Consider the following 20,416-nt stretch of genomic DNA (forward strand, 5'->3'; position numbering starts at 1 on the left):
CCTAGCTGTAGTGTTAGATAAAAATCTAACCTGGAATCCACATATAGAAAGTAACATAACCCGGGCCAAGAACTTGCTGTATGCATGTAAAAGAGCCATTGAGAAGATATGGGGCCTAAGATTATCAGTCGTAATGTGGATATACACAATGATCATTAGACCGTTGATGGCCTATGCCGCAATCATCTGGTGGCAGAAAGTAAGTCAAAGAAAAGTGAGCAGTAGATTGGATAGCCTACAGAGAATGGCATGCATAGCCATAACTGGGGCTATGAGAACTACGCCGACAGAAGCTTTGAATACTTTACTAGACCTCCCATCATTATGCAATTCCATACAAGGACAGGCTGGAATGAGTTCATATAGATTGGCACAATCAGAGTGCTGGAATGCACAAAGACTCAATCTTGTCGTCGTCGGCTGTATCTCGATCCTAGTATTTATATAACTTCTTCCTGCATACGTTGACCAGTTCAACTCAGTTTATGGATGTGTTTACGATGACTAAACAGACCAATCCTGGCATAAAACATACGCCCACACAAATCACACTGAATGGATGGAGGAGGGCGGGGTTGTAATTGACGGAGTTTTCTTGCTTGTCGCTTGGCCTCTTGATGTCTGCGGCGTTCTCTTTCAAAGAAATTGACAGCGGTGGATGTAGTGTTCCGCCACAGTGAGCGGTCCACAGCACATTCTTCCCATGTCTGTATATATATACCAGTTGTCTTCATGATGCGTTTCAGCTGGTCCTTAAAACGCTTAAGAGGGGCTCCATGAGGTCTACTGCCGGAGCAAAGTTCACCATGAAGAATTTGGCGGGGAAGCCTGGTATTACCCATGCGGTGAACATGGCCTAACCACCTCAGTTGATGAGCGATGATTGTTGCCTCAATGCTATTTAGCTGTACTTTGTCGATAATTGCCGTATTGGTCACATAGTCCTCCCATTTAATTTTCAAGATGAATCTCATTTTCTGTTGATGGAAGTGCTCAAGTTTCTGATATCACGCGATAGAGTGTCCAAGTTTCACAGCCATAAAGCAGCGTGGAAATGACAACAGCTTTGCACACCATGAGTTTCGTGTGCAGTTTTAGGTTGTTATTCATGAAGACTCTGAGCATTAACGGTCTGAATGCTGCATGAGCAGCCCCAATTCTTTTATCAATGTCTTGTTCACAGGTACACCGTTTAGACAAGATGCTTCCAAGATATGAAAATTGTCGTGTCTAAGATGGAAATACTGAACTCAGGAAGTGTTAATCCTGAGGCAGGTTGTGCAAGAACCTTCGTTTTTTTGCATTAATGGTAAGACCAAAGCAATCGCATGCAGTCTTAAAGCAGTTGACTAACTGCTGTAGTTCTGCAGGTGTTAGAGCTGCAGATGCGGTGTCATCGGCATACTTCAGTTCTGTCACCCGAGTAACCAGTACGTCTTTGTGAGCGAAGTCTTGCCAGATTGAAAAGGCCTCCATCAAAACAAAATTTAATCTCCATGCCTAAGTTGTTTGCAGATGAAGCCTGCAGCATGGCAGCCATGTACAGTGCAGAGAGTGTAGGAGCAAGCACACAGCCTTGGGAACGAATCTGATGCTGAGTTACCATCAAGAACCTGTCCAGACATGCCATCATGAAGAGCTTCAACCAATTCCACATAACGTTCAGGACATCCACATAGCAGATCTTGGTACTGAATCAAAGGCTAACTAAACAATGAGACGGCTGCTGTTCTCTGCATTGGTTGTCTAGCACAGAAGATCATATCTGTTGTGGCTCTGGAGGTTCGTAAGCCAGGAAATATCCTCTCTGAGATAACTCGAAGCCGGTTTAATAGAATTCTTGCGAGAATTTTACCTGCAATTGACAAAAGCGATATTCCACGGTAGTTCCCACATACACTGCAATCTAGGACAACAGAGGATGTTCTACACATGCCTTCTGATGATATGATACCAAAATACAACTCTGAAAAACCGTCTGAGACCCAGATAATAGAAAAGAAGACTGGGATATCAACAAATGGAATAGTGGAAAAGGAGATATAGTGTGGTGGACTGATGGCTCAAAGAATGTGGATGGCACAGGAGGAGGGATGAACGGGGGAAGACCTGAGAGATCAATTCAGATGAGCCTGGGCAGACACACTACAGTCTTGCAAGCTGAAATGATAGCTATCACAACATGTCTTGAAGAAAATCTGAAAATGAACTATAGGAATAAGAACATTTTCATTTTTACGGACAGCCAAGCGGCCATTAAGGCACTAGAGGCAGTTCGGATAATATCCAGAATTGTCTTGTATTGCCACTCACTTCTCCTGAAGCTCTCACAGTACAACACTCTCAAAATAATATGGGTACCAGGGCATGCAGGTATAGAATGAAATGAAAAGGCAGATAAACTGCCCAGAAAAGGGGTAGAAACACATTTTGTAGGCCCAGAACCTGTATACGGGATTTCATATAGACAAGCCCGACACTACATAGGAAAATGGGTGCAAAAGAAACAAATGGACACCTGGAAAAATACTCAGGATGCAGGCTTGCAAAGGAACTGATAAAAGGACCAAACAAGAAGCTTACTAAAGAACTGTTGAAACTCGGCAGAGAAAATATAAGATGAGTAGTAGGACTGTTGACAGGACACTGCAATGTGAAAGAACATCTACACAGAATTGGAATTATAAGAAACAACGTATGTAGGAAACGCGATGAAGCAGAGAAATCAGCTGAGCACATTAGAATTAGACTCTCCACTCTAGGACCACCAGGTGAAGAGAGAGAAAAAATCCAAGAAGACCCAATAAGAACAACCTGCATCTTTGTGAAGGGAACAGGTATATCAAGGTGGGAATGAAGGAAAAACATGGCAGCAAAAGATCTTAGATGTCGACGCTAATTAGGAACTAATATTTAGAGGCCTCATGGTGAAAAGGAAGAGAAGAGGAAGAAGAAGGAGGTTTCATCCCATTCCATAGCCTCATTAATCCCAGCTGCTTTTCTGGCTGTCAATGTTTGTCAATGGTACTGTATAGGCTTCTGGACTTATGCCGTGACAAGAAAATATTTTGAAATTCTTTACGTTTCGCAGAGAATTGTGCTCTTCCTCATCAGAAGAAAATCTCAACTGTCCACGAGAAAGGCTTCTTAAAAAACGCCTTTTTGAAATTAGACGTTGTAATAGAACTGGAAATGGTACGTTCATTCGTCACCAGATGGGTTCCCGGACGTGGCACAGCGCTAGCGCTCGAAACAGAAGCTTACTGAACCATCAGTACATCCTATGAGTGGTTGAAGCAGTTTACTTAGGTATTTAGCCAGAGCATAATGTAGGACAACCTATCGCACTAACAATAGATCTGAGGGAAACATCTTTTTTATGGATCTAGGCAGTCCATATAATCTAGGTGGCACTGCATCCTCCGGGGACAGATGTTTAGCATCCTCTTTCGGAATCGAAGATTGCGTTAAGAGCTTCACGGTGGCGTTGGACACACGAGTATTGGGGTCACGTGAGCTCACTCTGTAAACAGGCTTTGACAATATAGCCGAGATCTTATTCTTATACTCGTCAGTGTCTATAACCTCTGTCGCATTACCCCTATCAGCTGAGAGAATGATCAGTTCAGAATCGTCTCTAAGTTCCATCAGAGCTCTCCTTTCCATCCCTTCACTATTGTTATTTCATCTCGGGGTTTTCCAAATTCGCACGTTCCTCGTCGCCAGATGTTTCATTCCAGGCTTGTGTCAATGTCACACACCTGCCAATGTCATGTGTTAAGTACACATGTTCTGTGAAGCGCTTAGACTGATTCTGATGGTTCCGTCAGCTTCTGCTTTGGGCGCTGGCGCTGTGCCAAGTCCTAGGAGCCATCTGGTGTGGCGAACGAACGTACCATTTCCACTTCTATTATAACGTCTAAATTTAAAGTGCCATTATAACATCTAAATTTAAAGTGCCATTGTTTAAGAAGCCTTTGTCGTGGACAGTCGAGATTTCCTTCTGATGACGCAGAGCACAGTTCTCTGCGAAACGTAAAGAATTACACCTTATTTTCTTGACACGGCATAAGCCCAAAAGCATATACAGTATCATGTCTATAAGTACGAGCAGTGAAAGCATCAATGGCAACATTAGAAAACTCTATGGGGAGGATACTTTTAAGAAGGCTTCAAAATTCAGCAAATTAAGGAGAAAGAAGTCTATTCTTCTTTCTTCTTTGTGCTTACCGCTGAGATGCAGGGACCATAACATCATTCCTAACTATGTAGGACTGAAGCACACATTAAACATACCGAAGGCCAGGAAAATATATCAACACGCTAGCAAGGCTCTTGTGATCGAGGGAGTGCATTACACTCGTAAGGAGCTGGACTCAGTCTTCCGAGAGTTGTTTCGTTTACACCTGCTGTTAAGCAACACTCTCTCGCAGGAATTGTGATTGACTTTCGATCGCATTACTGTTATACAGGCTGCATGAAAATTCAACCAGGTGTCATTGAGACAGAAATCAAAGTTCCTCCGTCTAGCTCAGAAACAGGCAGTCTCTCGCACGAACCTGGATGCTAGTAAAACTGTCGTCAATCTTTTCAAGAAATCCTTGGACGAGAACCAAATGGCAGTTCTAGCCACGGGCTCTTCATTTCGCTATCACTCCCTCTAAAATTCCCACTGAGGAGTTAATTACTTCCGTTGAGGCAGCCATCCACAAACCACCTACAGATGAGGGTGAAGAGTTAAGAGAGAAATGTGTGAGACTCATAAGGTCCGCTGTTGTACCCGCGCCCAATTTAACAAGAGGCGAAAGGAGAACTCTGAAGGAACGTAGAGATGATCCTGAACGAATCATTCTCTCAGCTGATAAGGGTAATGCGACAGTGGTTATGGACACTGACGAGTATAAGAATAACATCGAGGCTATACTATCAGAGCCTGTTTACAGACTGTTGACGTGACCCCACCACTCGTGTGCCCAATGCCACCATGAATCTCTTAAGGCAATCTTCAATTCCAAAAGAGGAGGCTAAACATCTGTCCCGTCCCCGAGGAATGCAGTGCCACCTAGATTATATGGACTGCCTAAGGTCCATAAGAAAGATGATCCCCTCAGACCTATTGTTAGTGCGATAGGTTCTCCTACGTATGCTCTGGCTAAATACCTAAGCAAACTGCTTCAGTCGCACATAGGACGTACTGAATCATATGTTACGGACTCTCGGTATTTCGTCATCAAGCTGTCAACCATAACCCTTCAAACTAATGCACTTTTGGTGAGTTTCGATTTGGAGTCCTTGTTCACTAAAGTGCCGACTGACTCGGTCATGTCTCTCATTGAACACCTGTTCCCTGAGGACATTACTAAGCTATTTTACCACTGCATGACTTCCAGCTATTTCTTGTAGGGTGGGAATTTTTACGAACAGACGGACGGAGTTGTTATGGGAAGTCCACTTTCGCCCGTAGTGGCTAATTTCTTTAGGGAGCATTTTGAGAAGGAGGCTATTGCTTGGGCGCCCGTCAAACCTATGATATGGTTGAGGTATGTTGTTGATGCATTTGTGTTATGGATAGAAGGTCCTGAGAAACTTCATCTATTTCTAAACCACCCCAATTAGCAACATCCTTCTATTAAATTCACTATGGAGATGGAGTCGGGCGGATGCCTTCCTTCCTTGGATGTTCTAGTAAGAAAGGAATCGGACGGCTCCTTGGGACACACCGTCTACCGTGAGCCTACTCACACAAATCGCTATCTTCATGCAGATTCTTACCACCATCCAGCACAAAAACAAGGCATTCTCACGACACTAGCTAAGAGGGCGAAACGAATTTGTGAGCCATCAAATATCCAGGTGGAGTTGGACACGCTCAAAGTCACGTTCAAGGGTAATGGTTACGGCAATTTGCAGATTCATAGAGCCCTGCATCCCAGAGAAACAACCAAGCAAATCTCACAGAAGGAAGAAGTGAAGGGAACTGCCTACTTGCCTCACATTCACAACACCACAGATCCAATTGCCAAGGTCCTCCACAAACACAATATAAAAGCCGTGCTTGGCACCGCCACTAAAATTGCTCACAGTCTAAGTAAAACCAAGGACAAATTGTCCCCATTTTTACATCCTGGGGTATATGAAAATTCCCTGTACTTGCGGTAAGATATACATCGGCCAAACATGCCGGTCCATTGGTATCCGTATCAAGGAACATGAACGTAATATTCGTCTTAACCAACCAGACAAATCGGCAATAGCTGAGCACGCTCTATCGTCGGGTCATGATTTCATGTTCTAAGATGCTCGAGCTCTTACCCACACTAGACACTACAGGTCCAGGATTATACAGGAAGCTGTGGAAATACGTAGAAATCCTAACAATTTCAACAGGGACATTGGCTATCAATTAAGTAATACCTGGTTGCCAGCCGTTAAGAATGTACGTAGGTAGTTCCCTTCCCTGTTCCTTCACTATTGTTATTTCGTCTCGGTGTTTTCCAAATTCGTATGTTCCTCATCGCCATATGTTTCATTCCAGGCTTGTATCAATGTCATACACCTGTCTATATCATATGTTACGCGCAGAATCTCGCCAAATAATAGGGTAGTTATCCCACGCGCTCATCGCTTTTATTAATTCGTCCTCTAAGACGCCATCGTATCCTCGCACTCCCTTAGACCAATGCCTAGCCTAAATGGAGGTGACGCTATCATATCATTCGTCCAGCACATCGCGCTCGTGGTGCTTACTTCAAACGAATATTTACAGCTCCTCTAGCCTCTTGCCGGGCCTCCGAAATGTTGTCCGTTGGTCTGGCTGTGGGAGTTCCCTTGTTTCCTTGTTTTGCTTTGTGTACGTCATGTCGAAATTCCTCCTTGTAAACTTAACTGGCATGCAAACACACCCGAGCTCCAAGCTCTCTGCAGAAATTGTGACATGTGCTGCTGAATGTAGATGTTCCCTGCCAGAGTACCTAACAAAATAAAATTTTCTTTATATGTTCGAATAAATGACTGATAAATTAAATAAGCACTTCAATAAGGGCTCACCTGTACAAAGCAGTTGAGGAAAGTCAAAATAAATGAATAAAATACCACACAATCTATAATATTTTATTTTCGGCAAAATGATCCTGATTTTACCTTCCCTCATCCCAGATGTGGATGGGTAGCAGTTTTCTCTTGCTAACCCAGTAAGGGCACTCTCTTGTAAAAGCATTTCTTCCTCGTTAGCTTTCAATGAGTGTGAGGAGCCACTCAAGTTTTTACCTCCTGTATTCATCTCTTCCCTTTCCCTGGCTTTTTTCTTATCCTACACGTCTAAGACAGAGTGTTGATGCCTGCCTTCCTGATGAAGACGGGAAGCAGAAACGAGCTTGTCAGGGGTTGAGAAGAGATGGATATACATTTTCCCTCTCAGATCTGTTATATTCCCATCTTCCTATGTATGACTAAAACAGTATGATACAACAACGTACACTGTAGTAGTGCTATCTTCCTTGACAATGAGAAGCAGAAACTTAGAGGAAATCAAAAGCATGGAGAGAGTACTTGCTTTTGTCCACTTTAAGTTCAAGTATGTGTACATAGTATATTGTGAATACCTCACAAATCATTTATTCTTGATTTCCTTTCTCTCTGATAGATTTACCCTAGTGAACTTGAAGTGGTTCAAGATTTTGGAGGTTTCAAGGAATGGTTACTTACCTTCGACTTGTATCGAGGCAAGAAGTCTGGAGACGAGATTGAAGACGAGAGTCGGGTAGTGGGCACATTTAAGGTAAGTTTATTGACCAATCAAAGAAAACTGGAACATTTTAGATTCCCCATGAAATTCAGAAATAAAGTAACTTCACACGGTTCCAAATTAAGCAGCTGGTTAATGAAGACGACTGACAAGTCAGCAAAACAAAAGAATATGAGAAGTAAACGGTTCCTTAGACACAGACTCTGGCCAAACTATATACTGTACTTACGCAATCTTTAGCGAATCTTGGAAATTTCGACTTCTACCTCCACAGAATAAATAAGGCTCCCTCACCACTTTGTGACTGTCATGAAAAAGCCGTACAAATGGTACATCGCATCCCACTAAATCAGGTGCTGATCATAGTCAACGATACCTGTATCCTGAAATTCATCTTCAATACATATATCTTCAGCCACATAACACTGCTTAGGTGAAAAATTCATTTATTGACGAAGTATTAATGCTTTAAGAGAAAGTGTCCTTAAAAATAGCAACATTATAGTAGGGCCCACGAGAGTTGAAGTCTGACGTTTAGCGCCACCGGCGAGAAAAAGTTGACTAACGCTGCTCGAAAATGGTCTGTTACTATGGCAACGATAACACAGTTGCAACATTTTAGGACGCTATCACCACGTGGGTTGGCTTGCTCTCAGTCACTTTTGACATTCATATTCTGACTGATTTCTTTTCTCGATGAAGTATCGTCTTCCTATTGTGTTTATTATACCGTAGTTTATTCCTGAATTGTACAGGTACCGTTAACAATCGGTGTTAATAATAAAAAACTATCAATGCGGGTAGTGTTGTTCTATTCTGTGATTAACATGTGCATTTGTTGAGGTTATTGTCAGAAACTTATGATTTTGTTAGTGATTATGAAATCTTTTATATATATCGATAATGTCGTGTTCTGTCATAAATGCTGGAATTATTAACACGAGCTTAGGAACTGGTGAAGGGTAAATGAATTGTATTAGGCCTAGGCCTGCATGTTTTATTAAACATTCAGCCTGTCTGAAAGGGTGGTAGGCCGCAAATGGAGGTAACTATGACAACGCAGCGTACTTCGTAGTTACAGCTTTCGCTGCTCACCTGTCAGACTTCAACTCTCGTGGGCCCAACTATAGTTTGTTCGCTGTTATGTGCCTTTTGACTGGTTTAACATGGATTCGCCAAAATTCAATGAACTCTGTTTTAACTCTTGTTTTTACTTAATTCGAAGGAATTCCATCCTCACAATATTTAATCCACGCTTCACACAATGATGTATATTTTAATGTCCACAATGTCTATTAAAATTAAAAATTAAATAATTGAAGTTCAACCAATTCAATACATAAAAGAAAGAAATGTAGTAATTACATTCTTATTTAAATGGGACCGGTTTCGGCCCTAGTCCAGGTCATCGTCAGCCGTAAAAACAAGTAGGCGAAATCACACAATGTTTATGAATATTGGAGAAATTGGTCAGTTTCACACTCTGTCAGGCACAAAGTCACAACACTATCAAATAATATATGAAGATTATAAATAAACTTGAAGTTGCAGACGAATAGATTTGTAGAAGCAAACCGCCAGATCCGGTGATCAGCGCGGCACATTCAAGGTCATGCGCTGCGGTCTCGAACGCCAAAGTAGAGTGGAGAATGTCTTGAAGGTCCAATATTTGTCTCGGTTGCGGGAAGTTAAGTACGTATATAAAAATATACGACGCAAATCAGTATAATTGAATGAGAACTTGTGCTCCTGCTAAGTTCTTGGAAAACAGTTGACTTGAAAAAACAATTATAAAGAGAAAAAAAGTGTAGTAAAAAGCGCAATATCGGAAAACAAATGAAAACTTATATGCACAGTGCGCTATTTTTTAAATTGAAAAAATTATTAGGACATGATTGAAGTAGTCGAAGTTGGCGCAAGACAAGAGTTAAAATTTGAAAGAGGAGAACCGAAATGAAGGTCGACTTTTTTTAAATAAATATAGAAGGTAGAATAAATTAACAGAGGAAGAGTGAGAGTGAAAAAATAAAAAATAAAAGAGATTGAAGTTAGATGGTATTGAGGAAGGATAAGATAGGGAAAATGAAGGAGGGGTAGTTTAGGGTGGGTTAGGAGGGTGGGTTATTGGAGGTAGAAAATGTGGGTGGGAACTTTGTAGGGCATGGAAAATAGAATTGGGGTTTTGGAATTTGGAATTTTTGAGGAGAAGAATTAGGAAGTCAAAAAGGATATTGGGTTTTTCAGAAATGTCGTTTAAATTGAAATTAGGGTTGAAGTACTGGTCAAGGTGGATAAAGCAATTTTCAGTAATGTTTAAGAGGAGGCCTTTGTTAATGATTTTAAGTATATTCATGTCATTGTTAATACTGGTGAAACTATGCTTGGAGTCTTGTATGTGCTGTCCTATGGCAGAGAATCTGTTGTATTTAATGGCGTTGACATGTTCAGAGTACCTGATATTGAAGTTGCGGCCAGTTTGTCCGACGTAGGAGGAATTGCAGTTGTTGCATTTGAATCTGTATACACCAGATTTAGAAAAAGCATTAGACTTATTTAGAGATTTAGAGTTGTGTAAGATATCAAGATTTCTATTGTTAGTTCTAAAAGAAATTTTCATGTTATGATTTTTAAAAATATTAGTTATTTTATAAGCATCCTGAGTGAAAGTGAAGGTGGAAAAAGCAGTTGGTTTTATTGTGGCTTTAGATAAAGTGGTTTTTGGACGGTGTTTGAATTTGTTGATGATGCGGTTAATGAAGGAGTTGTTAAAGCCATTAAATTTAGCAATGTTGCGCATGGTGTTTAATTCATTATTTAAATCTTTTTTGGACATAGGGGTGTTGAAGGCACGAAAAATTAAGCTGTTATAAGTAGCACGTTTATGAGCTTGGGGGTGCGAAGAATCTTGACTTATTGTAGTTGCTGTTTGGGTTGGTTTTCTGAAAATTTTGTAAGATAAAGAGGAAGGATGTCTAGTAATAGTTAGGTCTAGAAAATTAAGAGTTTGGTTGTGTTCTGATTCGAGGGTGAATTTAATGTTAGAGTCTAAGTTGTTGAGATGAAGAAGTGTAGAGGGTGCGTTGGTTGATTCCTCATTTAATATTACTAATGTGTCGTCGACATATCTCGCCCAAAAGAGGATGTTGGAGAAATGATTATTATTATTATTAATTTTAGTGTTTTCTAAGAAGTCGAGGTAAATTTCAGCAAGAATGCCAGAAGCTGGTGAGCCCATAGCCAAGCCATCTTGTTGATAAATGGTGTTGTCAAAGGTAAAATAATTATTGTTGAGAACTAATTTTAAAATAGAAATGAAGTCTTGAATTTCAAGTTTACTTAGGTTACTGAATTTGTTTAGGTTGTTGTTTATAATGGGGAATAATTTTGAAATTGGAATACTAGGGTACATGTTCACAATGTCAAAAGAATGGAGAGAAAAATTTGGGTGGATTTCAAAATTCTTTAATTTGTTGATTAGATCAGAAGTGTTTTTGATAGATTTGTTGGATAAAAATCTATAATTTTTTTAGTAAAAATGTTTGGATAAATTTAGAAGTGTTGTATAGGGGACTGGGTCTGTAATTGATTATTGGACGGATGGGAATGTTAGTTTTGTGAATTTTAGGGAGTGCTTTGGCAGTGGGTAGTCCTGGGTTCATGTTTATTAATTTAGTTTTTTCTTGATTTGTGAAGAGAAAGGAAGCGTTTTTTAAAGTATGTTTGAGTAGGCGTTGGATTTTTGTGGTTGGGTCTTTTTTTACTATAGAAACTGACCCATTTCTCCAATATTCATAAACATTGTGTGATTTCGCCTACTTGTTTTTACGGCTGACGATGACCTGGACTAGGGTCGAAACCGGTCCCATTTAAATAAGAATGTAATTACTACATTTCTTTCTTTTATGTATTGAATTGGTTGAACTTCAATTATTTAATTTTTAATGTTAATAATTTCAATACGGAACAATGAAATTTTTATCTTTAAATGCACAAGCTAACCAAGCTAAACCAAAAGCCTTCTCTTACATGGGCCTTAAGATCAAGATCGCTAAATTAGAAAAAGACATCGACTTCCTGAAACAATGCATATCCTACAATGTTACCCCCAAATTTCTTCAAAGTTGTACCAGAAAAAACATTTCTTCTCCTCACATGTTAAAAACCCAAAGAATAACCAACAAAATTTGGTTAAAAAACGAAATTCGTTTCTTATACAAGAAAAAATCATTTTTAAACAACAGATTATACGAAACACATCTAGAAATTGCTAATCTTCTCCCGAGTGCACAATGGAACCTCTTCCTAACTCAAGTAGACAATAAATTATTTCATGTACTGTCAATCAAACAACAAACCCTAGAGAAAAAACTCAAAATTCTTAAGAACAACTCTTCTTCACATAAATTCCAGTTTAAGAACCGTAACACACCCTCCAAAACTATTGAACAATTCCATCCTCCCATCGTAAATCTATCTAAAACAACTTTAAGTGATGCTGAAAACTCAATTCTTTCAAAGGTCTTCAAACACAATTGGCCCAATCTCAACACTTTCAATGTAGCCACCAATTTAATTATTGAATCTGAAATAGCCATTACCAAAATGCCAACAGATGTACAAGATCAGATATGAAGTAAAAAGGAAACTCGAAAAAGTCTTCATTAACAATAACAAAAACACTTCTCTTAATAATAATAATAATAATAATAATAATAATAATAATAATAATAATTTAATTAAAGATAATAAAATCATTTCAGATCTTAAAAAGAAAATCAATGACAATTATCTCATTATCACCAAATATGATAAAGGCAACACTACTGTCATAATGGATAAAACTGACTACCTAGATAAAACCAAAAACATTTTCAGTGACCCTTCTTTTTCTATAGTAAAAAAAGACCCAACCACAAAAATCCAACGCCTACTCAAACATACTTTAAAAAACGCTTCCTTTCTCCTCACAGATCAAGAAAAAACTAAATTAATAAACATGAACCCAGGACTACCCACTGCCAAAGCACTCCCTAAAATTCACAAAACTAACATTCCCATCCGTCCAATAATCAATTACAGACCCAGTCCCCTATACAACACTTCTAAATTTATCCAAACATTTTTACTAAAAAATTATCGATTTTTATCCAACAAATCTATCAAAAACACTTCTGATCTAATCAACAAATTAAAGAATTTTGAAATCCAACCAAATTTTTCTCTCCATTCTTTTGACATTGTGAACATGTACCCTAGTATTCCAATTTCAAAATTATTCCCCATTATAAACAACAAAATAAACAAATTCAGTAACCTAAGTAAACTTGAAATTCAAGACTTCATTTCTATTTTAAAATTAGTTCTCAACAATAATTATTTTACCTTTGACAACACCATTTATCAACAAGATGGCTTGGCTATGGGCTCACCAGCTTCTGGCATTCTTGCTGAAATTTACCTCGACTTCTTAGAAAACACTAAAATTAATAATAATAATCATTTCTCCAACATCCTCTTTTGGGCGAGATATGTCGACGACACATTAGTAATATTAAATGAGGAATCAACCAACGCAGCCTCTACACTTCTTCATCTCAACAACTTAGACTCTAACATTAAATTCACCCTCGAATCAGAACACAACCAAACTCTTAATTTTCTAGACCTAACTATTACTAGACATCGTTCCCCTTTATCTTACAAAATTTTCAGAAAACCAACCCAAACAGCAACTACAATAAGACAAGATTCTTCGCACCCCCAAGCTCATAAACGTGCTACTTATAACAGCTTAATTTTTCGTGCCTTCAACACCCCTATGTCCAAAAAAGATTTAAATAATGAATTAAACACCATCCGCAACATTGCTAAATTCAATGGCTTTAACAACTCCTTCATTAACCGCATCATCAACAAATTCAAACACCGTCCAAAAACCACTTTATCTAAAGCCACAATAAAACCAACTGCTTTTTCCACCTTCACTTTCACTCAGGATGCTTATAAAATAACTAATATTTTTAAAAAACATAACATGAAAATTTCTTTTAGAACTAACAATAGAAATCTTGATATCTTACACAACTCTAAATCTCTAAATAAGTCTAATGCTTTTTCTAAATCTGGTGTATACAGATTCAAATGCAACAACTGCAATTCCTCCTACGTCGGACAAACTGGCCGCAACTTCAATATCAGGTACTCTGAGCATGTCAACGCCATTAAATACAACAGATTCTCTGCCATAGGACAGCACATACAAGACTCCAAGCATAGTTTCACCAGTATTAACAATGACATGAACATACTTAAAATCATTAACAAAGGCCCCCTCTTAAACATTACTGAAAATTGCTTTATCCACCTTGACCAGTACTTCAACCCTAATTTCAATTTAAATGACATTTCTGAAAAACCCAATATCCTTTTTGACTTCCTAATTCTTCTTTTCAAAAATTCCAAATTCCTAAACCCCAATTCTATTTTCCATGCCCTACAAAGTTCCCACCCACATTTTCTACCTCCAATAACCCACCCTCCTAACCCACCCTAAACTACCCCTACTTCATTTTCCCTATCTTATCCTTCCTCAATACCATCTAACTTCAATCTCTTTTATTTTTTATTTTTTCACTATCACTCGTCCTCTGTTAATTTATTCTACCTTCTCTATTTATTAAAAAAAATCGACCTTCATTTCAGTTCTCCTCTTTCAAATTTTAACTCTTGTCTTGCGCCAACTTCGACTACACAACATGTCCTAATAATTTTTTCAATTTAAAAAATAGCGCACTGTGCATATAAGTTTTCATTTGTTTTCCGATATTGCGCTTTTTACTACACTTTTTTTTCTCTTTACAATTGTTTTTTCAAGTCAACTGTTTTCCAAGAACTTAGCAGGAGCACAAGTTCTCATTCAATTATACTGATTTGCGTCGTATATTTTTTATATACGTACTTTACTTCCCGCAACCGAGACAAATATTGGACCTTCAGGACATTCTCCACTCTACTTTGGCGTTCGAGACCGCAGCGCATGACCTTGAATGTGCCGCGCTAATCACCGGGATCTGGCGGTTTGCTTCTGCAAATCTATTCGTCTGCGACTTCAAGTTTATTTATAATCTTCATATATTATTTGATAGTGTTGTGACTTTGTGCCTGACAGAGTGTGAAACTGACCCATTTCTCCAATATTCATAAACATTGTGTGATTTCGCCTACTTGTTTTTACGGCTGACGATGACCTGGACTAGGGTCGAAACCGGTCCCATTTAAATAAGAATGTAATTACTACATTTCTTTCTTTTATGTATTGAATTGGTTGAACTTCAATTATTTAATTTTTAATGTTAATAATTTCAATACGGAACAATGAAATTTTTATCTTTAAATGCACAATGTCTATTGTCATACTTTAACAACCCCATGATTGATTTTAGTTTCACAGATTGCCATCGTTAATGCATTCCACGACAATACTGGTTTTTAACTTGAACATATTTTGTTACAATCTGAAGTCTAATGTTATTTTGTGTTGATCGTCGATTATCACTTTTTTATTACGACATGATTTGATATGAGGATACTATTTTGATCATTTTATGCTCAAGGCCCTGACCTAGTCATTGTGCATTAATGGTTGATGATGTTCGCTATGCCGAGCGAAACATGTCAATGAGTGTGTTGTATTGAATAGGTGGTTCTAAATAGAAGAATTTTATAATTTTAATATAAATGGTATGTTCCGAGCTGTCAGTGCAGAGATGGTGTGGAATGACATCAGTAGACGAATATGTTTGGGTAATGTCTTTAAAAGAAGGAAAGATCACAATATGAAGATAAAGCTGGAATACAAGAGGACAAATTGGGGCAAATATTTGTTTATAGGTAGGGGAGTTAGGGATTGGAATAACTTACCAAGGGAGATGTTCAATTAATTTCCATTTTCTTTGCAATCATGTAAGAAAAGGCTAGGGAAACAACAGATAGGGAATTCACCACCTGGGCCACTGTCCTAAATGCTGATCAGGATTGATTGATTGATTGATTGATTGATTGATTGATTGATTGATTGATTGAGTGATTGATTGATTGATTGATTGATTGATTGATTGATTGATTGATTGATTGATTGATTGATTGATTGATTGATTGAAGAAGTATTTTGTAGTTTAAGAATTATTGTTATGTGTTTAATTTCAATTTTTATTTATAGCTTAATTTGTTCTTGTTAATTAAACTAATCTCGGTCAGTTTGGACATTTTCGTCATCACCATTCCTCACCAAGCCTATGCAGCTGAACTGGTACTTAAACAGCATGCAGAGTGTCACAATACATTTCAGCAACCATGCAGCTATGGATTTGACGCTGATATCAGTTCTCTTTTATTATTCTTGTGTGTCTTACATCCCCAGCAGTGGCGGTGCGTGCTATATGTCCAGTGGTTCAGTGAACCCCCTAGAAATTAATAAGTCTATGTAAAATAGTTTATTACAGCCTATTCCTTTAATAAGTTCTGTATATCCACGCGCGTAGCAGTACTTTTGACATCAACACTCTGTTGCTCTTCGGAACCAGCGAAGAGGTTCAATTTCAGGACTGCGGTCGCGGGGCAATGAGACGTAAGGAGGGTGCACAAGGCGAGGGACTGTGAGGAGCAGGGAAAACAGCCCAGGAATCGCTGGCGACTGGACCAGCGATAGACACGAGTTACATCGAGCAGTTCCGAAATTAGCCGAAGGACTGTTAGAGCGCGCGGTTAAAGTTTGCCGTATGTGGTAGGTTTTTGAGGGGTTTTAATTTGACGATTTTGCAATTCTGATGTAATTAACCACAATGAGCCAGAATATTTTGGTAACTACGTTTTGTATAGAATCAATAGGCGTTCGTAGCCTGTGTTTATGTAATTAATAAGTCGTTTCATTAGTAAGTGGTTCTGGCGATTATTGTTTTAAGAGGAAATACAACTAGGCAACCGTCTATATACAAAATAAGAGTTTTGTCTCTACATAGCTGAGAATTTAAAAATAATTGTATTTCTGTATCGGTTGTGTCCACAGTAACGAGGAAATGCACTTTTTCGTTTTCCGTAATTGCTGTCTGTCTGTATGTATGTATGTATGTACACACATCATGAGAAAACTGCTGAAGAGAATTTAATGAAAATCGGTATGTAAAGGCTGGGAATGTCACTACAATTTAGGCCGTAAATAATTTTATAACACTGAGTGAAATGGTAGTTTAAGGGAAAGCCTAAAATTTAATTCTCAAACATGTATGCTATTAGCGGTCCTATCGATAATTACTACATACCTAAAGTTATATAGAATTAAATTTCCGATCATTTATGTCTTATACATTCTTGCCGTATCAAATATGATAACAGAGATATTCGTTAAATTGTAATTTTGTTGTTAAGTCCATATCACCACCGAGCCACGAGATAATGGGTAAACAGAATTTAATGAAAATCGGTCTGTAGAGTCGGAGAATAAGAAACTGCAGTCTAGGCTATAAATAATTTTATTCACCCTGGATGAAATGGTAGTTCAGGGGAAGGCACCTAAAATATAATTTTTGTATGTTCTTGGTCGTATCGAAAAGTACTACGTAAAAATGTTATAGAGAATACCATTTCCGATCATTTATGTTTTATTCAGTTTTACCGTACTGACTATGATAAAAGTAGTATTTCAGAGTTGGAAGGAAACTAAATCTGAAGGCCTACAATACCGAAAGCTCATAAAATCGATCAACATTAACATTACATGGACCATTGTTTGTTGTGATGTTCTTTGTCGTTTATGCTGCCACTCATCTTCGGTAGATGGGGCTACTGCTGCGTACCGAGTATGACAGCCTGTCTGAATATTGGCGGGAAGTAGCTAGGGAGTTGGATAACTTTCTTCTTTAGCATGTCATTCCTCTAGTCCATACATTTTCTGATACCGCTGGTACGTAACACACTGGTTCATCACAGTATTCCAGCTATTCGACCCCTACTCTGAGGCGCTGATTGGAATGCTCAGTGTGCAAACTTAACAGAATAATAACAGAGTGGAAGCGTAGTACAGTTCGTTAAAAGTGAGAAAATGAGTGTTTTTTTATTTAATCGCAACATTCCTACTGACGTCATTATAATGACCTGTGTTGATTTCAGTTGGGAAAACCACTCTTTCTGATGTTGTAAAAAGGCATGTGGAAAGTGAGTGTCTCCTATTATAATGAAAATTCTACAACTTGATTGTGACTGATGGTAGGCAACAGGGCCTACCATTAACATGAAAATTCCCTAAACCAATCTTCACATGAGAAAAGACGTATGGTGACTTCGCCGTCGCGTTTCTGGAGTAATGTTAAGAACTATGCAATTTAATAGAATCTTACTCACAACGTGTACACTACCTAACCTAGAATTCCGCAGCGAAGCACGGGTTAATCAGCTAGTCCTCTATATAACACTAATCATAAAGAAAAAATGGAAGGGATCCTACACTTCGCAAATGAAGGTGTCGGCCAAAAAAGACAAAGGCCGCGAAGGGCATGAAAATGAAACACTCCCTGGGCCTCGAGTGCTCTAATACTATCGGGATCGGAAGAGAACAAGACTTGATCAAGAGAGGTCGGATAGGGTAGATGAAAGTAAGGATCCTGGTGAAAGTAAGTGGAAGCAATGCCAGGACGTTGCTAAGGGCCCCGTGGTCGCCAACCCACGCTCCCAAGTTCAAAGCCCCTGGAGTTTTTCATTAGCAATACGTGTTTTATAAAAGTAAGCAGCAAAATACGTCAACACATAAACAACAGTAGTCTGCCTAACACGTTCTTGAAGAAGTTATTTGTACGCAAGCAACGTCTCCAAAATCATAGGAAACTGGATCAGCTTTAAGTAATTGCACATCATATTCTCTGTCCTTCATCCTCAGTTTTGGTAACTTCTTCGAGTTGTAGCCGTGTGCCTTCAAAGAAAAGTCGCGTTTCTAATCAAGCAATGTCACGCGCCGCCACTGATCCCCAGTAATTCGTATTTGTTCAAAGTTTGTTTAAGATCTATTCTGGAAGATACATACATCTACAATCCCGGTCATTTTGGTCAGGGCCGATGACCTTCGATGTTAGGCCCCTTTAAACAACAAGCATCATCATTTTGGTCATTTTCTCGTTCGCACCTTTTACTTCTAGGATTTTTATTGGCTGTTTGAAGTGATAATTCTATGTTTTCCTAACTGTAGAGAAATTAATTTCATTTTATGGATCCGTATTGAACTTAGATTAAAACAAATAAAATAATAAGTCAGTTATTCCACTTTTTCAATACAAATTAATTATTGTTTATTAAATAAGCATTTAATGGGACGAGTTTCGATCTATTTAAAGGACATCTTCAGCCATATCGCGTGTAGAATAAAGTATTTGAAACACAGTAGTTTTAAAGATGCTCTTAAATATGTAAGTTTGGCACTAAAAAAAATTGTTTATCGAATTTCCTGAAAAAACATTTGTTTTAAGAAATTAGTTCACTTAGTTGTAGGAATATACGAGAAGAAGAAGAAGAAGCCTTAAAATATTCTTCGTAGTATTCAAGAATGTAGATACAATTCAAAATGATGAGATGTGGAAATGTGCATATATGCATAGTGTTGTTGTGGTAGAGGAGAAGAAGTCTCATGATAACCTTCTTATCACAGCGAAGCGTAGATAGACTTTAAAATCGTTCATAATCTTGATGAGGTGTAGAATTGAGCATATGTGCAAAGTATTGTCTTAGTAAAATGTGAGTTGAACAACTATATTATTGCAGTGGAAAGGAAATTCTATATAGTTGTGTATAAAGAAAACAATGTAAAAATGTTGAAGGTATATACGGAGATTAATGACTTTAAAAATGAAAGTGAAAAACTTAAAAGTTAAAAAATGTATATTCTTTGTATTAAAATGGTAGGATGAATTCTCATCTAATGCTCATATAAAAAAAGGAAAAATAAATAAAATTAGAAAAATGTAGGAAATATTAATGAAATTTAAGGGATGCAAGATATTGAAAGAAAGAAAGGAAATTAGCCAAAATGTGGCTCATCTTACGTAACCAAGTGTTGGACATATTAGTAACTAACGTTCTTGGAAGCAAAAGATATGAAAAAACAAAAATACTAAGGTTTAAAAGTTGAATAAATACACTGACTGGCAGAGCAAATGCAACACCAAGAAGGAGTGGTCAGAACTTTATGCCAATTGCAAGGTAGACTGACGTCACTGAGGTATGCTCATGATGTGAAATGCGCCCCTGTGCTGCGCACGTAGCGAACGATAAATGGAACACGGCGTTGGCGAATGGCCCACTTCGTACCGTGATTTCTCAGCCGACAGTCATTGTAGAACGTGTTGTCGTGTGCCACAGGACACGTGTATAGCTAAGAATGCCAGGCCGCCGTCAACGGAGGCATTTCCAGCAGACAGACGACTTTACGAGGGGTATGGTGATCGGGCTGAGAAGGGCAGGTTGGTCGCTTCGTCAAATCGCAGCCGATACCCATAGGGATGTGTCCACGGTGCAGCGCCTGTGGCGAAGATGGTTGGCGTAGGGACATGTGGTACGTGCGAGGGGTCCAGGCGCAGCCCGAGTGACGTCAGCACGCGAGGATCGGCGCATCCGCCGCCAAGCGGTGGCAGC

At 38.6% G+C, this 20,416-nt stretch overlaps 1 protein-coding gene across 1 annotated transcript in view; it reads left to right on the plus strand.

The window, feature by feature from the left end:
- Positions 1–20,416, plus strand: part of mfr (misfire) — a 426,204-nt gene that overhangs the window by 266,118 nt on the left and 139,670 nt on the right. Inside the window, exon 20 of the mRNA XM_067152717.2 lies at positions 7,643–7,777. Within this exon, the coding sequence (XP_067008818.2) occupies positions 7,643–7,777 (135 nt within the window). The remainder of the gene's footprint in view (positions 1–7,642; positions 7,778–20,416) is intronic.

This window comes from Anabrus simplex, chromosome 8, assembly GCF_040414725.1.
Source record: "Anabrus simplex isolate iqAnaSimp1 chromosome 8, ASM4041472v1, whole genome shotgun sequence".
Classification (NCBI taxonomy): Eukaryota; Metazoa; Arthropoda; class Insecta; order Orthoptera; family Tettigoniidae; genus Anabrus; species Anabrus simplex.